The 16139-nt window shown below is 38.7% G+C and overlaps 3 protein-coding genes across 3 annotated transcripts in view; 2 read left to right on the top strand and 1 right to left on the bottom strand.

Moving 5' to 3' along the window:
* Positions 1 to 15871, top strand: part of LOC139932323 (bolA-like protein 2) — a 48648-nt gene extending 32777 nt beyond the window's left edge. The window contains exons 2-4 of the mRNA XM_071926054.2: positions 14054 to 14171; positions 14904 to 15001; positions 15596 to 15871. Of these exons, the coding sequence (XP_071782155.1) occupies positions 14109 to 14171; positions 14904 to 15001; positions 15596 to 15695 (261 nt within the window). The 5' untranslated portion in view covers positions 14054 to 14108 and the 3' untranslated portion in view covers positions 15696 to 15871. The remainder of the gene's footprint in view (positions 1 to 14053; positions 14172 to 14903; positions 15002 to 15595) is intronic.
* LOC139932365 (membrane-spanning 4-domains subfamily A member 4A) lies at positions 171 to 7644 on the top strand. Its single transcript, XM_071926114.2, has 7 exons — positions 171 to 307; positions 523 to 644; positions 2353 to 2463; positions 3429 to 3482; positions 4917 to 5078; positions 5505 to 5627; positions 7039 to 7644. Exons 1-7 carry the CDS (start codon positions 298 to 300, stop codon positions 7075 to 7077), a joined length of 621 nt encoding a protein of 206 aa, XP_071782215.1. The 5' UTR covers positions 171 to 297; the 3' UTR covers positions 7078 to 7644.
* Positions 8524 to 13365, bottom strand: slx1b (SLX1 homolog B, structure-specific endonuclease subunit). Its single transcript, XM_071926115.2, has 5 exons — positions 12927 to 13365; positions 12788 to 12839; positions 11465 to 11785; positions 10461 to 10676; positions 8524 to 8857 (listed from the first exon to the last, which is right to left on the bottom strand). The coding sequence occupies exons 1-5, from the start codon at positions 13097 to 13099 to the stop codon at positions 8828 to 8830; spliced, it is 792 nt and encodes a 263-aa protein (XP_071782216.1). The 5' UTR covers positions 13100 to 13365; the 3' UTR covers positions 8524 to 8827.
* Positions 15872 to 16139: the final 268 nt, after the last annotated feature.

Below are 16139 nucleotides of genomic sequence, written 5' to 3'. Positions count from 1 at the left end.
AAAAATATATATAATCAGCTGAGCATTCAGGATCAATATTCCCTATAAAATCATCGCACAGCCCATCATGATAGTGTTTGTAACCTCCTCATAACCTCACTGACAGGACAGGAAATGGGTTGCAGGAGTTAAATTCCATTGACCAAAAAGGGGGCGGGTGGGATTGGCTGAAAACTAACGGAGATACACGGAACCTTTTGGGGCGTTGGTGCGAAACGTCGTTGACCCCAACTGTGCTCAGTATAACCTGTAATAAGCAGAAAGGAGTCGCTTCGTGACGTCGTAACGGACACAGCGATGATGGCAGGTAAAAAAACAGAACCTTCCCGAATGTTTTGCTATGTAGCGCGATGAGAAGGATGTTGTTCAAAGTAATGAATTCCAGATGCGGTCGACGCGTGTTTTCATGCCTAAAGTCGTTCTAGACTGTGTTTTCTTTCTCATTCTACCTCTACCTTTTTTGCCGGGGTCAAAATAACCAGCCAACTTAAAAAGAAATGTGATTTGTTTTGGTTTTTAAAGACGAAGAAGCAACCGTGGAGGCGGAGGGCGGTCCGGCCCAAAGCCCGCTGGTCGAAGTGACTTTCCAGAAAAACCCTGCGAGGAAACAGAAGTACCTGGAGTCTGAGCCTCAAGCTTTAGGGGTATAGTGTGTGTGTGTGTGTGTGTGTGTGTGTGTGTGTGTGTGTGTGTGTGTGTGTGTGTGTGTGTGTGTGTGTGTGCGTGCGTGCGTGTGTGTCTCCTTCGACCTGCCACTGTTTTCATCCTGTGTGTATGCAGGGGCAGAAATCACGGGGGGGACAGGGGGGTCCGGACCCCCCCTTCCTGGGATTAACAGAGAGTTGTCCCCCTCAATATATCATTGTAAACATAACTATATAATTTTAAATAATATAATAATATGCATTGAAAGCACTTGTGCTAATTATAGACGCAAAACAATGCGTTGAGTCCCTCTCTCATATGCCTCACAGTGGTTTGGTCCACTGCCTACCTGCCTCCCCGAACCCCCACACACACACATTAGCCCTCGGTACGAGTGTGTGTGGAGGATCTCTGGAAGTGTGTCAGTGGTGGCTGACCTCCAGTAAGTAGCTGAGGTTAACTTAAAACAAAGGATGTGTCAGACATTTTTCTTTACTTCTACCACTCAACAGAATAAAACACATTCACAATTGTAACCAGACTACATTTTGTTCCATTACCTCGCGGTTGAATCTTGTGCGTCAACGTGTTGGTACGGAGCCGCGTCTCCTAATGCATGTATGTGTATGGAGGCAGGAGGTCTATCCACAATTAAAATCATCATAACTCACTGAATTTTCGACCGATTTTCAAGCGGTTTGGTTTGTTACAAATGCCAGACATGTATTTATGATACAGGATAGTTGGTTAAATTAAAATGCGGGATTTCATACCAAAATACTTTATCTTTTGTAGATGGTAACAGTAATATTTCTATAATATAATATTTAAGATTAACTTACCCTATGTAATTAGGTTCTAAGTATATTATTTTTTTCTTACTGCATGTAAAATGGCTGCCACTATGTTATTTTGTTCATAATTTTGGAAATAAATGAAGACTTAATTAATAAAAAAGACATAATTACAACAAACATTATGTTAAATATAAGTACGTTTCTGGCAGGCTTCATAGCGTTCTGGACTTTTACATTGACAGCAAAACATTAGAGATCTGCTTTTTCGGGAAAACAAAATCTAATTAGGCATATATTAGCTTTAGTTCAGTTAATGGGTGTTGCATCTCACCTACTACTGTAAATAACCTGCATGCTGTGTGTGTGTGTGTGTGTGTGTGTGTGTGTGTGTGTGTGTGTGTGTGTGTGTGTCTATTTGTCAGCCAGCCAGGTCAGTTAAAATGGCAGAGAAAAGAAAAACAGACATCCGATCATTTTTCAGTGCACCGAAACGCCAAGTAGAAAGACCCCAGTAATATCAAAGGCAATTTGATAAAATCTTCATACGAAAGGAATGAAGTGCTTATGGAAATGTTTCATAATGGACCTCTATATACATTTAATACAACAGTACTTTTGGCGGCACCTTTGGTGTCCCCTTCAGGAATTGCTCTTGAGAAATTTTTCTGTTTATTGTCCCCCCCAACAGTGAAATGAAATATCCGCCCTTGTGTGTATGCAACAATGTGGCTGCCAATTAGGCACTTACGTAACTGACTGACTCAATATCTGACTGCATTAATAGTGTGTCCTTTGTATGCTTGTATTTATGTGGACATACCGGTAAATAAATCTTTCATCTGTGTGTGCGTGTGTGTGTGAGTGTGCGCGTGTGTGTAATGTAACGCATGTATTGTCTCTTCTGTCCTAGATCACTCAAATTGGCCTCAGTGTGTTTGAGATCAGCTGCGTTAGCATGTTTATGACCCAGGACAGTAGTTTTCGTGGGCTCGACATATCTCTCATCATCGCATCGCTGTTGGTAAGTATGGAGAAAACATTTCAGAAACAGTTTATAAAGTGATTCATTCGATTTACATTAAAATGATGCAGTTAAAAACTGTTAGAATGTAATAAAGTGTTCATTAATGGTTAATGATGTCTTTAAATGATTAAATGAGTAAATGACTGAATTTCTAAACGGATTTGTAAGATGATTTTTAAAAAGCCATTTAAATTTCACTTTTTGTTACTCCATTTAGTAGTGTGTTTTCCTATTCATTTTCCGGTTCATAATTCATTGGAATTGGAAATGGAATTATTAATTGACACATTTAATAAACATTTTATTACAACTTTTTTAAGTAACCGTTTTTATTTAAATGTGGATCTAATGAATCACTTCATAACATGTTTTTTTTAAATGTACTGTATCTATTGATTAATAAGTAATATTTAATCACTGAACTAGTCTATAATAATTAGCTTGGCACACTAGAGTCTCCATAATTAAGCAACTTTTCTTTGCATTCTCAAATCTTTCTCATTTGTTATATATATATATATATATATATATATATATATATATATATATATATATTTTTTTTTTTTTTTTTTTATTCCCCCCCACCCTCCACTTATTTCATACTGCATATATTCCATATTTTGGTATAATTTCCCATAATGTATATTCTGCATTCATTTTTTCCTGGTCTCAGTATTTTTGCACACCCTCATAATGCTATAATCCACACACTTTCCATTCATACATTTCTACTTTACATATTGGAATTGTCACTTTCCTTATGTTTATATGATCCATCATTTGCCTTATTCTTATTTTTATTCCACTTTCTTTGATGTAACCTATTAGTATTTGTCGCTGCAGTGACTCGATTTCCACACAGCAATCGTTTAAGTTTCATCTTATGTTAAAGGTGAAATTCCAGACTTTGTCCCAGTGTTATTGAGGATATTTTGAGTATGTTCATTTTGTGCTCTCAACAGGTGATAATAGCTGGGAGTGTGGCCATAGCGGCGCAGAGCCTCCATGTCCCCACTGTGAGTTACTTGGCTGGAGAGGAGAAGCTCATCTCGGTTATCTATATACAGGGGACGGGCAAAATAACAGAAACACCAAACAGTATATTCTAAATATGAAGTATCAAACCAGTCAGGCCTTCAGAAAGACTCATCAGACCAGATTGCTTTTTCCCTTTTCCTCAAGGCTCCAGGTTTTGTGCTGCTTACACCAGGTTATGCATCTTTGTGCGTCAGCCTTGGATTCTAGTGGTTTCTGAATCGCAGCTCTGCCATTAAACACCAGCTTGGTGAAGCTCAGTACAGTTTTTGTTGAGACTGTCACAGACTGTTAAGTGTCTGTCTGTCCCTGTCGGAGAGCTTCCACTTGACCACAGTTCCTCTTTACTGATGCAGTGTGTCAGTGTTTGGCAGGCTGCTCCCCTTGCCACTGCCACATTAAATAGTTTGGCAGTTTTTGTGACTGATGCTCCTGCAATGTGGGCTCTGAATACAGCATTTGTCCTTAATTACCACATTTTTTGTAGTTAATTACCTCATGTTGCTTTGAAAACTCACATATAAAAGTTTCCTGGAAAGAACCATGAAATGATGTAGTAGTTACATAGAAAATGTAAGCAGTCTGGTGGAGTCGATAAGATACTGTCAATTTCCAAAAGAATTTCCTGGAAAGAACTGCAAAACTATAAACTATTTATTGGAAAAATAATAGGCAGAGGTCAATTACCAGAAGTCATTATTCATATAATTATATAATATAGTTATTTGTTGGATTCTAATTAATTGTAGTTAATTTCTAATTTTCTATTTAACTACTATATAATTTAATGGTTCTGTCTTAGAAACAACAGAAGAAAGTGGAGGAATTTACCAACTACCACTGAACTCTTTATCTATTTTCCCTATAATTAGTACATAATTTCATGTTTCTTTCCAGGAAACTTCCTAAGAAATTAACACTTCCTTTCTAGGAAATTATTAGGAAATTGCGGACCCGGAAAATAAAGCGTTACCGAATATTCTGTTAAAATCCAGCCATTTTACCAGCCTAAATCAAGAGCGTCCCATCCCCCCCTAACTGAGGCGCCATAGTCACCCTATTTTCCCAAATTAAATTCTGGCGAGTGCTCCATCCAGAGAAAGTTGCACTTACTAATGATGGTTGGACCTGCAGCCAAGATTCTTTTTTCACCATCTCCTCTAACAGCCATTAAGAAAACTTTAGTGACATCACGTTGTATAATTTCAGGGTAATGAAGTCCTTCAAATTTCAAACAGTTACCTCCCACTGCCACTTGGGGCTGCCAAAGTGCGAAGTCGCTGTAATTGCAATTTAGTTACAACAAAGTCCTTTTTCATGTGGTGTTTCCGTTATTTTGTCGTCTTACAACTTTTCTAAATGTTATTTTTACAGAGAAATGAATGAGAATCAACAGTTTTCTTTCTGTCTCTCAGCTGAAGGCCTGTTTGGGAATGCAGATGGTGGCCTGTGTGGCTTCCGTGTTCAATATGTTCCTTAATGCGATCAAGCTGGCAGATCATCCCATTCACTATTCCTGCTGGGCTTATCACTATGAGGAAAATAGCACATCAATCGACGTTTGCCAAAAAGCGGAGGTGAGTTATGTGCGCTCTTGACATTGGTTGCGTTGTCATGTTTGATAGTTCATGCAGGTTTTTAATTTTCACTCATTTCATACTGCTTATATTTCATTTTTTGGTACATTTTCATACTGTACCCATTTTCATTAATTTTCTTCTTTATCTCACTATGTTCTACTGCTGTTGTTCTTTATACCCTCACGATACTGTAATTCAATTTTTTTCTTCTTTCATTCATACATTTCGACTTAATATGTTCTTGACATGTTGGATTTGTCAATTGTGTTATGTTAAATACCCCCATTTGCTCTGTTCTTCTTCACTGTATCCTATTACTAATTTGTTGCTGCAATGACCAAATTTCCCCACAGGGATCATTGAAGTTTCATCTTATCTTGTCTGTTCAATCAAGGCTTAATCCCTGCCAACCTTTCTCCGCAGAACGCCCATTCCCACTTGTTCGCTGAGAGCGTGGTCATACAGGCTGCTCTGGTCGCCATCTCCATCACTCTGGTTGCCTACTGCTGCAAGGTGGTCAACTGCTGCTCACCGGCACCCAAAATGGTGAGTGGAGCCTGATGGTCAGCAGAGAAATAAAGCTATAGAGGCTTTGAAGTTGCGACACAAATCGCCTATCAGCCATGTTTGGCTCCATTATGGAGGTCCGCTGGAGAATTGTCTGTGAACAAACAATGTCTAAACAAATAAACAACCAGGCTAGAAAAAGAGAGATTCCTGAAAAAGATTGTTGTGTGGTTGTAACTTGTAGGTAAATTCAGTAATGTAATAAGTAAAAGTCAATAGTCTGATAAGGAAGATTTGTTTCCAAATGTAGGTTACTGTAACTTTTAGCCCTAGTCTCTACTCCAAAACACTCTGAGTTGTAGCTTGAGAAGAGTCAGCTCAGTTAACCTGAACAAACTGTTAGCTAGCTAACTAGCCAGCAGGCTAACTTAGCAAAGCACCTGATAATGTTGAGATTTAGGTACTAGCCACTACTAACACTAGCTTATACTAGCTACGTTTGCTAGTGTGTAAATCAGTGTTAACAAGACAGTGTTGACATCATCAACACAAAATTGATGAGATGTATCAGTGGCAAAATGATCAGTTCCCAGTCAAAAACAATCCCAGTCTATTCAGTTCTCTTGAGTCGGCCGAGTTGTATGTTTAGAAACACAACCAGCTGTTTTCAGCCACTGTTGCCCAAGAGCTGAGGACATCCAATATGGCCGCCAGAGGGTGCATTAAAGCAATATTCCACTTAGTTTTAACATGGGGGTTATTTGGCACTTGACCGCCATGACATTTTTTTATTTGTTGTCTTAAAAGCAGGATCTGTTGTTGAATCTGTTCACAAACGTGTTAAATGTCAGTTTTCAGGCTATTTTCGTGGCCTCATTCAAATGAATTGGAAATAAAAATCCAACGCTACAAACGTCCAGCTGTATCCAATCTTGGTGATTTGTTTATATTATGGTTTTCATGGCGGTCATGTGCCAAATAACCCCCATGTTAAAACTAAGTGGAATATTGCCTTAAGTCATCTGAAAATCCTCTCTTAGAAAGCATAAGAACTGTTGATAAGACAACTGAAAATGTTTTCAGATAGCTGTGGAACTGTTTAAAGGGACAAGTAATTTCTGACTTTTATCGACCTCTATCAGCGACCAAAGGAATTACAAAAACATTGACAGGTCTCTGCCACAGCTTACAGTGGCCTGTAGTTGACACAAACAATTTCACAATGTAGAGTTGTAAGCTATCTAAGTAGAGCCGAGAAATGTGCAATAGCTGAAATGTGTTGCGACACTGATTGCTTGCTTGTAGCATCATCCTTCATTGTTGAGCAGTTAAAAATGTGGGGTGCGGGGGAAGTGAGTTTTGAAAGCCTCAGCACCTGGGTAAGTAATCATGGAGGGGGCCGTTCCTCTGCTTTAATTTGTTCTTCTCCTTGTTTTCTACTCCTTCTCAGCCGGTGATCACTGTCCAAGCCCCTCCTGTCCAGCAATGAGGAGACAAACTGTATGAGAAGCCAGATGCAAAGCCTCATACAATTCCTGTAAAAACTTCATGAAGGTTTTCTTACACTTAAATGTGTTTGGTAAAAATGACAAAAATATAATGTACTATAATCTGCAATATGACACTGTTTTGTTTACATTTGATATCTATGTTTTTTATATGCACTCATTCTCCATTAATGTTCACTTTTATAATAGACTATATGATTATTAATGAAAATGATATAACATGGTTCTAACAAGACAACTGAAATATCTACTGAATGTATACATTAACACATAACAAGGGACGTTTACCCTCATTTTTGGATTATGAGGTGAACTCATAGTAGATGTCATAGTAAGTATTATTAAACTGATGTAAGTCATATGAAGAAAAAAGCAATACATGCATGCTTTTCTGCAAATTCAGCTGATTTTTGTTTGTATTGGTGGTTGGTTGCCTTATGATGATCACCAACTGGAGGCCATAGTTTACCCTCCTTTTTATTTACCACTACATCACTGTATGTAATGACTATGAAAAATAAGAAACAATTCTATTTTAATGAGTTTAACATTGTTTTCTACTTTCTTTCTGAGGGGTCTTTTCAACAGAGGGTGGATTGTACTTGAACTATAATACACCATATGGAATATATACAGTATATATGGATATGGAACTAATTGCAACTTTGTTTTTCTGTAAAATGTAGTCTAATCTCACATGCAATACCACACAGCAGGACAGAAGAAACCAATGGTATTCATTTTTTTTAATCATACTCTACAAAATCATAACTTTAACTAACTTTATCATAATGTCACGTCAATATATAATAAGTTGGTAGCTAAATCGAGTCACCTGACAGTGTCAAATGATATAGTGCGGTGTTTGAGGTAACTATGCTGCCTTCCAAGTGCTGTCAGAAATATCAGTATTATGGTAAGATGAAACTTTAAAGCAATATTCCACTTAGTTTTAACATGGGGGTTATCCGGCACTTGACCACCATGAAAACCAGAATATAAACTAATCACCAAGATCAGATACAACAGGACGAGTTTGTAGCATTCAGATTTTTACTTCCCATTCATTTGAATGAGGCCACAAAAATAGCCTGGAAACTGACATTTAACATGTTCGTGAACATATTCAATAACAGATCCAAGGCAAACACAGGAGCCTTCAAACCACTGGACATGTGGTTCTACAAAAACAGATTTCTTTATAAACTTGTATTTACTGTAACTATATATAATTGAACATTTTTGCATTTAGTGTATGCAAATGTCTGTTTTCTATTTATTTAGAACAATTTCCATTATACTTTACCTTCCTATCAACCTGAATGAACAGAATCTGTTGTGTTTCACTGGACAGATCAATATTTATGCATTGCTTGTGAAAGAAAATTAAGTTTTCCACACATTTTTAGAAAACAGTTCATGTTTTATTTATCCCACAATTCAAGTTTTTTTTTTACACAAATATTCAATACATCAAATACATATACTACAATACATATAAGCAAACATGGTTAAAAGTTAAATTTCACATTTATAAAAATGTAAGATAGCCAGTTCTTACAGTACTGTTGGATCCTAACTAGATGTGTCAGGCCTTTACAGATATCTGGTAGGGGACAGTCAAGCTTTTTCAGTTACTGTATATCCCTAACAAGTAAGAAAAGGAATCTTCAATGATACATTATTCTACTTAATACTCATAAAAATTAAATATTCAGAGGCTCCACTCATTCAGATCTGCAGTCCATCTGCCCAGTGGCTCTGTGGAAGATCAGAGGACAAAAATAGTAAAGCAAAAACTACCAAGATGATGTTAAATTGATGCATTTGATGTCAGGGCTTGATAAACTGAAGTATTGGATTCAAGCATCTGAAATACTAGACCTGGTTATAAACGTGTAACCAATATAGAATTTTTGGCTCTTTAGTTGAGTCCAGTAGATAATTGATTGTAATGCTTGGTTTTAGTTTAAATTCCTCACAAGCCCTTTTACTTTACTACGCATTTCAAATTAACTTACTGAGTGGAAAATTACATTCTCCATCACTATTTCACAGCAAAGTTCATGCCATTATTCATTTTCATTATTGTGTTGAGCTGTCTAACACTACAGGAAACAAGTGTCACCTAGATAACATCAGACAAATGCAGAGTCATTAACTCTGCTACTAAAGCTAACAACAGCTATTAAACCAAATACACTTATTTACAGTTTTGGGATATCTGTAGGATTATGTGTATAATACATAAACTTTGTGTTGTTATTTTTTTTTTTTTTGGGTGAAGTATCCCTGGACGTTGTCTTCACCTACAACCACTTTGCAAACATTCCATAACTCTAGATGACACTTTAATGACCTCCGTGGGGAAATTATTCACAATTATTCAATCAATATGAGTTACTCAATATGATCAAATCAATATGAGTTTACTCTCTGTATCTATCTCTCCCTCTCTGTCTCTGTCTGTCTCTATCTCTGTCTCTCAAGTACCAGTGTCAGGCAATTGGATGTATACATGCCAGTGGAAACTCTTTTGCTGATTTTGCCTTTTTAAATGACCATATTTGGTCATTTAAAATGTAGCCTCGTGCAAGACATTCTTTATAGAAAAAAACCCTCTCCGCCTTGACTGTAAAACCCTAAATAGAAAAGCCAAAACTCCATTATATATGCATTCATTTTCATTGAGACGTATGCCATGTTGAACGCAAGGTCTAACTGTGACATCTGCTGGGCATGAGCGACATTGTACCCAATGAAGGGCATTTTATTTTGGGAGCCTACAAATATATATCAAGTATATTAACCCTTGCACATTAAAACAGACGTGCAAGACAGAAAACACTAAGCGTGTGCGGTTATTCAGCCACGACCACCTGACACACTTCCTGTAGGAAATGCTGACAGTGAAATGAGGAAGCACATGCAGGGACAAAACTCACTCACGAGTTGATTTACAATGTAGTTCTAGGCAAATCAGAAGGCAGCCTGAACCTTCCTGTGCTGGTTTTGTGCCAGATTTGAGTGTCTAGTGCTACTATTGAGAATGCACTACCTCATACTTGTCCATTAAGGGGGGGTTCTTGACTGGAGGATTTATACTACTAATTAAAATGTAAAAATGCCCCTTCATTGAATATTTAAAAAACTATACTCCAATTCAAGTCATCACCTTGAACATTGATGAGTTAATTCATGAACTGACCCCAACCCTGCTGCAAACTGCATCATATCCATCATATCAGAGGTGGACGACACTGACTGGACCAGATCTGATCTTTAATAAAAGGACGATATTGGGCCCATTTATCCGTCTAAACCTTGTACACAACACACACACCTGTGCATCCCGCTGACTTACTTGGGACGCAGATGGCGCGATCTCCTCCAGGTCTCCGAAGCAGCCGTGTTTGTGGCGGACGAGGCTCCCCCAAAGCAGCGAGTGATGACAGGCCGGACAGCGGCCCTCCACCGGCAGGAGGTGGGCGGGCTCCGACTTCAGGAAGTGCCTGGCAAGGCAGATCAGGTGGCTGCTCATGCCGCAGGATGGGTGGAAGCAGCTCAGCTTTTCCGACGCCTGGGGAGGAGAAGAGCGTTGGCTGACGGTTTCCCTAACGACCAAACAAGTTAAGTTCTGAAGTCCAATAGGAGGCTTAATGTCACTATTGTGTAAATCTCTTTATGTTAATTTAATCAAAGCTATACAGTAAACTGATGACCAGGCCTTGTTTTTTCTCCTTTTCTCTCACCTATGTGTGAAGCCAGCAACTAGGGTTTGACTGATATGGTTTTTCAAGGCCGATACTGCTATTTTTTGGATTGAAGCTGGCAATAGCCGATATTTTATGACAACAATCTTTAAATTTGACCATTTTCATGCCGGAAAATTCCTAAAATTGACAAGTATTGAGTGTGTGTCCCCCAGAAATTTATTCTTGTCAGGTTGAAAAGCCTCTGAAACATTTGGATCATGGGACACTAAAACTCTCCACTGAAACCTAGGATGATAATAATACTAATAAAACCAATACTGATGCTGCTACTACTGCTACTACTAACAATAACGATACATTAATTCAAACTTGTGTGGAATCTGATCAAAATGTCTCATTAGAATCAGTTCAGGTTAAGGTCTTTCCATAGACAACCAGTGTAGTATTGATCAATTCTGCAATAAATATGTAATCAATCAAACTGCATCATATCCATCATATCAGAGGTGAACCACATTGACTGGACCAGATCTGATTTCTAATAAAAAGCCAATAATAATGATGCAGGTTGTATTTAACTGATTCTATGTTTGAGACTAAAATGGAACTTAAACTGAACAAGATCATCATCTGTAAATGACAGAAGCTCTACCTTGACCGGCCCTCGGCAGAGCAAACACCTCACTGTCCCCTCCTCTTCCTCCTCAGACCGAGATGGCGGCGGCTTCTTCTTGGCTCTGACGCTTCCGAAAGCGATAGGCATGTGCAGGGGCGGCTGGAGACTCGGCTCAAAGTCCAGCCTGTACTCCTGTTTGAGCCAGCGGGCGGTCAGCGGCAGGCGTCTCCACGGCGCCGCGCGCAGCATGTTGGAGACGACACGCCAGTGGAACTGCAGGCTGGACTCCTTCCTGGAGCGGTGCGAGACATGGGACAGGCGCCTGGAGGAGTGGGGGTGCTGCCACGCCCACTCAAACTGATAGAATCATATAATAACAACATGATTTAGCATCATTTATGGATTAAAAAAAGCACTTTGCTAAGGAGTTAAATAATAAACAGATATAAAATCTCCAGCAAAATCAAGGGATATAAAATATAAAATTAAGGCATAAATAGGAGGTCAAGGACAATTAAGGTCATGAAAGCATGAAAGCAAAAGTCAATACAAATGAGTTTTAAGAAGTGATTTAAAGATACAGATACATATTTGCAGGGAATCTGCAGGTTTCATTAAGCCAAATTTGAGAATGCTGCCTGGAATTGGATTTAAGGCCAATGTAACAACCAAAAAACCTAATTTAGATAAGTTATTGTAAGATCTTTCAGACTTTTTAAAGGACAGCTAACCTGCATTTAGCAGCCTGAGCTCTTCAGGATCCAAAGTGTCAACCCTGAAGGCAAAGACCCACGTACTTCTTGTTTTTAATGTGGACTTTGGAACAGCCAATATCAGGTTGATATTGTCCTTTTATTAAATATAAGATATCATCCAGTCAGTGTCGTCCACCTCTGATATGATGGAGGTTCCTCCCTGACCACAGCTACTTAAAGGATAAGGCTGGTGTTTTTTAATGCATTGCTTACCCTCAACAAATCCTATGAAAATAACAAAATCAGCAATGATTTTGTTTTGCCAACAAGTCTCATCCATGTAGCTGGTGCCGAATGCAGCCTCATGTCCCAGCAGCCATAGAACTCCATTGTATTAAAAAAAACGATTAAAAACACATCACAGAGCCATGCCGTTGCTCTGGGCAGCATATTTCACCTAAAATAGTTCCCGGCGTAATGAAGAATTTGTTCCCATTTGAATTTGGTGGTGGGTCACTCTGCCTTAAAGAGCTGCTGACACGAAAATAATTTCAATAGTCTGGGTTTCAATGGAGAGTTTTAGTGTCCCATGATGGTCTAAATGCTGTTTCAGAGGCTTTTCCTCCTTGATAAAGATACAATTCTCAGGTAAACACCGGCTTACCCTCAAGGCAGCAATATCAGAAGGAAAGCCGTGGATGATGAGAACCATCTCCCTGTGTAATACAAAGGAATATGCAGATTATTACAGATGAGGTGATTACAATGCACCGTGTACTGCAGTATAGGTTATAAGGTCATACCACGGTCCTCTTCCACTGGTCCTCTTGGCTCCCCCTCTGTGCCGCCCAGCATTGTGTTGTCCGATCCGCCGCTCGGGATTGACAGTGAACCCGATGTAGATACGACCTTTGAATTTCGGATTAGTGCAGTATAGCATGTACACACCAAAGAAGCTTTCTACCTCTACTACCATTGTGCATGAAGATAATTTATCAGTAAGACAAACACGGGGCAGAGTTTAATTTAACTCCTCACCAAAAAGAGACACAGCATCCATGTCGCTAATATTGAATACAGCCAAATAACGGCTGTAAACGATGATATAACTAATTTACAGCCTGCACATCAGCAAGCAATATGCTTAGTTAGCTAGCGTTAAAACAAAACGAAAGATAAAGCAAATACTTCCGCCAATTCAATGTCTCTGTTGCCATGGCAATATTACTACTATTTACTCTATGACATTATAAAATTGTATGCAATACATTATAAAATTTACACATGTAAATTACAGCTAACTTTAACGACACCGCAAAAGGGCAGCTAACCGTTAGCATGTAACTGTAAACAAAACAGTGCGGCGTTTGAGATTTAGTAGTTCACCGATTTGCCTGATAAAATATTTTCTAAAAAAGGAACACTAGCAGATAATAATTACAAAATAAAAAGTGTAATTTATAATAATACTTGGAATAGGTAATGCTTTACCTTTAAAGTGGACGAACTCGTATCACATCATTTTAGTTTGTTTATATTAATCAGTCAAAACATGTACGTTCATCTTGCTGTAAGGACCCCGAATATTCTCTTATGATTCGTTGCTTCAAAAAATAAACCCCGCCCATATTTTCTATATACTGGATGTGATTGGTCTTGTTGGTCATTGCCGCAATGCGATTGGATATTTCCTCGCTTCCTGGTCAATTAATCCCACCCCTTCATGCGCCGGTCTTTAACCTCTATCTAGCGTCAAGTTAGCCAGAATACAATAAATTACTTCCGCGAATAACTTTCAAAATAAAACCATCATCGACGACTGTGTGTAGTGATGCTTTAATTGTGAAGGCAAACATGCATTACTTCTGGTATTATTCTGTCTATCTCCGACTGCTGTAACACATTGAAAATATCTATGAAATCAATTCAGAATCCCACTGTAACAGCTGAGCACTTACAACAACGCGTGTTTTGTTCATGCAGATATGGCCATAACAGCTGATCACATCCGGGAGAAACTCATCAAGGAGCTCGGAGCGGTGCATGTGGTAGGTTGGTAGCTATTATTTGAAGCACATGTTTTCCCAGTACAGCCTAGGCCCGATATGCGCTGTCCTGTACGCCAAACTCTATTCAGAAATTTGGCAGTTTAACGTTGCCTCGTTTATCGGCATATTACACACCTGGTAGAACGTACCTTGGAGCTTTTATGAACATATTATATATATATGGCAAAATCGGCATATAGATAATCCACAAAGCAGCTCTTTATATCAATAAAACATTTATTTTTTTTTAAATCGGTACACACTGCTCGCTACCGCCCTGCCCTGCTCGGTGTATTTTGATGGAAGATGATGATGGAAGTAAGGCTACCCAAATGTGAAAGTTGAAATATTACTGAAATAAGTGCTATTTAATTGAATGTATGCCGAACCGATGTATGTATTTCTGCCGACAAGCAAGGCAGCATTAAAAATGTAATGACTTTTGTGACTTTTGCGATTTTTGAATGGCGTTTGGTATAACACTCTATCCCCAAATACAAAAGCTGAATTTCAAGTCAACCCAAATACAGAAGCTGAACCCTGACCTATGTTGGTTAGCAGGTTTCACCCAGGCTGAAACTAGACACTTGCAGCATAAAAAATGAGACACAACCAACAAGATACAACACCAGATCATACATAATTAAGCATCACCATCATGACAGTAACCTGTGGATGTTTGGTCATAACCTGTGACCCTGATGGCTCCAACATGTACCTTGTCTTGTCCAGGAAGTGGAGGATACGTCACCCAACCGATGTGCTGCCAGCTTCAAAGTCCTGATAGTGTCGTCCCAGTTTGAGGGCAAACAACTTTTACAGAGACACAGGTACAGTACAGTGTCTTTCAGTGGAATGGATATATATCGATATCGCAAAAGATTGTTATGATTATCATGATATTGATTTCAACCATATCGCCCAGCCCTAACTTGAAGGGCTATATGGACAAAATCAATATCACAATAGTCATAGGAAACTAAACCCCTTAATTTTATCCCTGAAATGTCCTTAATTTCACATTACATAAACATTAATTCTCCATTAAAAATAACATAGCTTTAAAACGGTAAGGTTAGTATCATAGGTTTTAAGGGATTTATTCATGGGTTGATTTATGGAGACACTAGAAATTAAGGGATTTTTAATTCCTTTTGTGCAGGTTTACAAGTTATTAATGAGTTATTAATGGGAAGTTCCTGTCTCCCTGAATTTCACATTAAATTAGAAAGTAAGCAGTCAAACATTAAGGGGTGTTTAAGGTGGTTTTGATTGGGTTTCCTTCATTAATAACTCCCTTAACTCATTTTAAGGGGATTTTGCATGAATTAAGGGGTGAATTAATGTAAATTTAAGGAAAAGTTTATCTGTGCTTCTAATGGACTCATCATCTGCACCTATAAACCTTTCCTCTGGTTCGTCAGGATGGTGAACGCCTGCTTAGCCGAGGAGCTGAAAGAGATCCATGCGTTCGAACAGAAGACCCTCACACCAGAACAGTGGGAGAAACAGAAATCGCAGTGACAAACACACACACACACACACACACCTGCAGCTGGATGACAGAGGAGATGAGCTCACACATGCATCCCCCTCATCATGATTTCAGACAAGCGCTCTCCTTCATTCTTCTGTAAATCAGTGCCATGGAGTTACATGTAATGGAAAATACTGGTGGCAATAAAACACTCGCATACTCATTTGTCAGTGGAGTCGTGAGTGTTTGTACAGTGTGTGTCATTCATGTTTGCTTGTTTACACTTGTGGTTTGGGTGGCAGACGTTGCTTGAAGTGGGATAGGATTACTGGCAGGGCGTCTCAACTGAAATTTTGATGCTATAATTGAATGGATGTTGAGTCATACATGGAATTATTGTGAGAATGTCTTTGGAATGTCTATGAGACAATTCTCTGGGGAAGTCAGGGAATATCATGGGATTTTACAAATGGATCATTAAAGGAGTAGTT

The sequence above is a fragment of the Centroberyx gerrardi genome, chromosome 23, assembly GCF_048128805.1.
Source record: "Centroberyx gerrardi isolate f3 chromosome 23, fCenGer3.hap1.cur.20231027, whole genome shotgun sequence".
NCBI classification, from domain to species: domain Eukaryota; kingdom Metazoa; phylum Chordata; class Actinopteri; order Beryciformes; family Berycidae; genus Centroberyx; species Centroberyx gerrardi.
The sequence above is the reverse complement of the archived record's forward strand: the minus strand, read 5'-3'. Positions and strand labels throughout refer to the sequence as shown.

Coding starts and splice junctions, on each gene's coding strand:
- slx1b (XM_071926115.2), bottom strand. CDS start 13,099: ATGGTAGTAGAGGTAGAAAGCTTCTTTGGTGTGTACATGCTATACTGC. Junction 10,677..11,464: donor TCTGCCGAGGGCCGGTCAAG/GTAGAGCTTCTG, acceptor TCTCCTCCCCAG/GCGTCGGAAAAGCTGAGCTG. Junction 8,858..10,460: donor TCGCGCCATCTGCGTCCCAA/GTAAGTCAGCGG, acceptor GATCTTCCACAG/AGCCACTGGGCAGATGGACT.
- LOC139932365 (XM_071926114.2), top strand. Junction 645..2,352: donor CTGAGCCTCAAGCTTTAGGG/GTATAGTGTGTG, acceptor CTTCTGTCCTAG/ATCACTCAAATTGGCCTCAG. Junction 3,483..4,916: donor AGAGCCTCCATGTCCCCACT/GTGAGTTACTTG, acceptor TCTGTCTCTCAG/CTGAAGGCCTGTTTGGGAAT.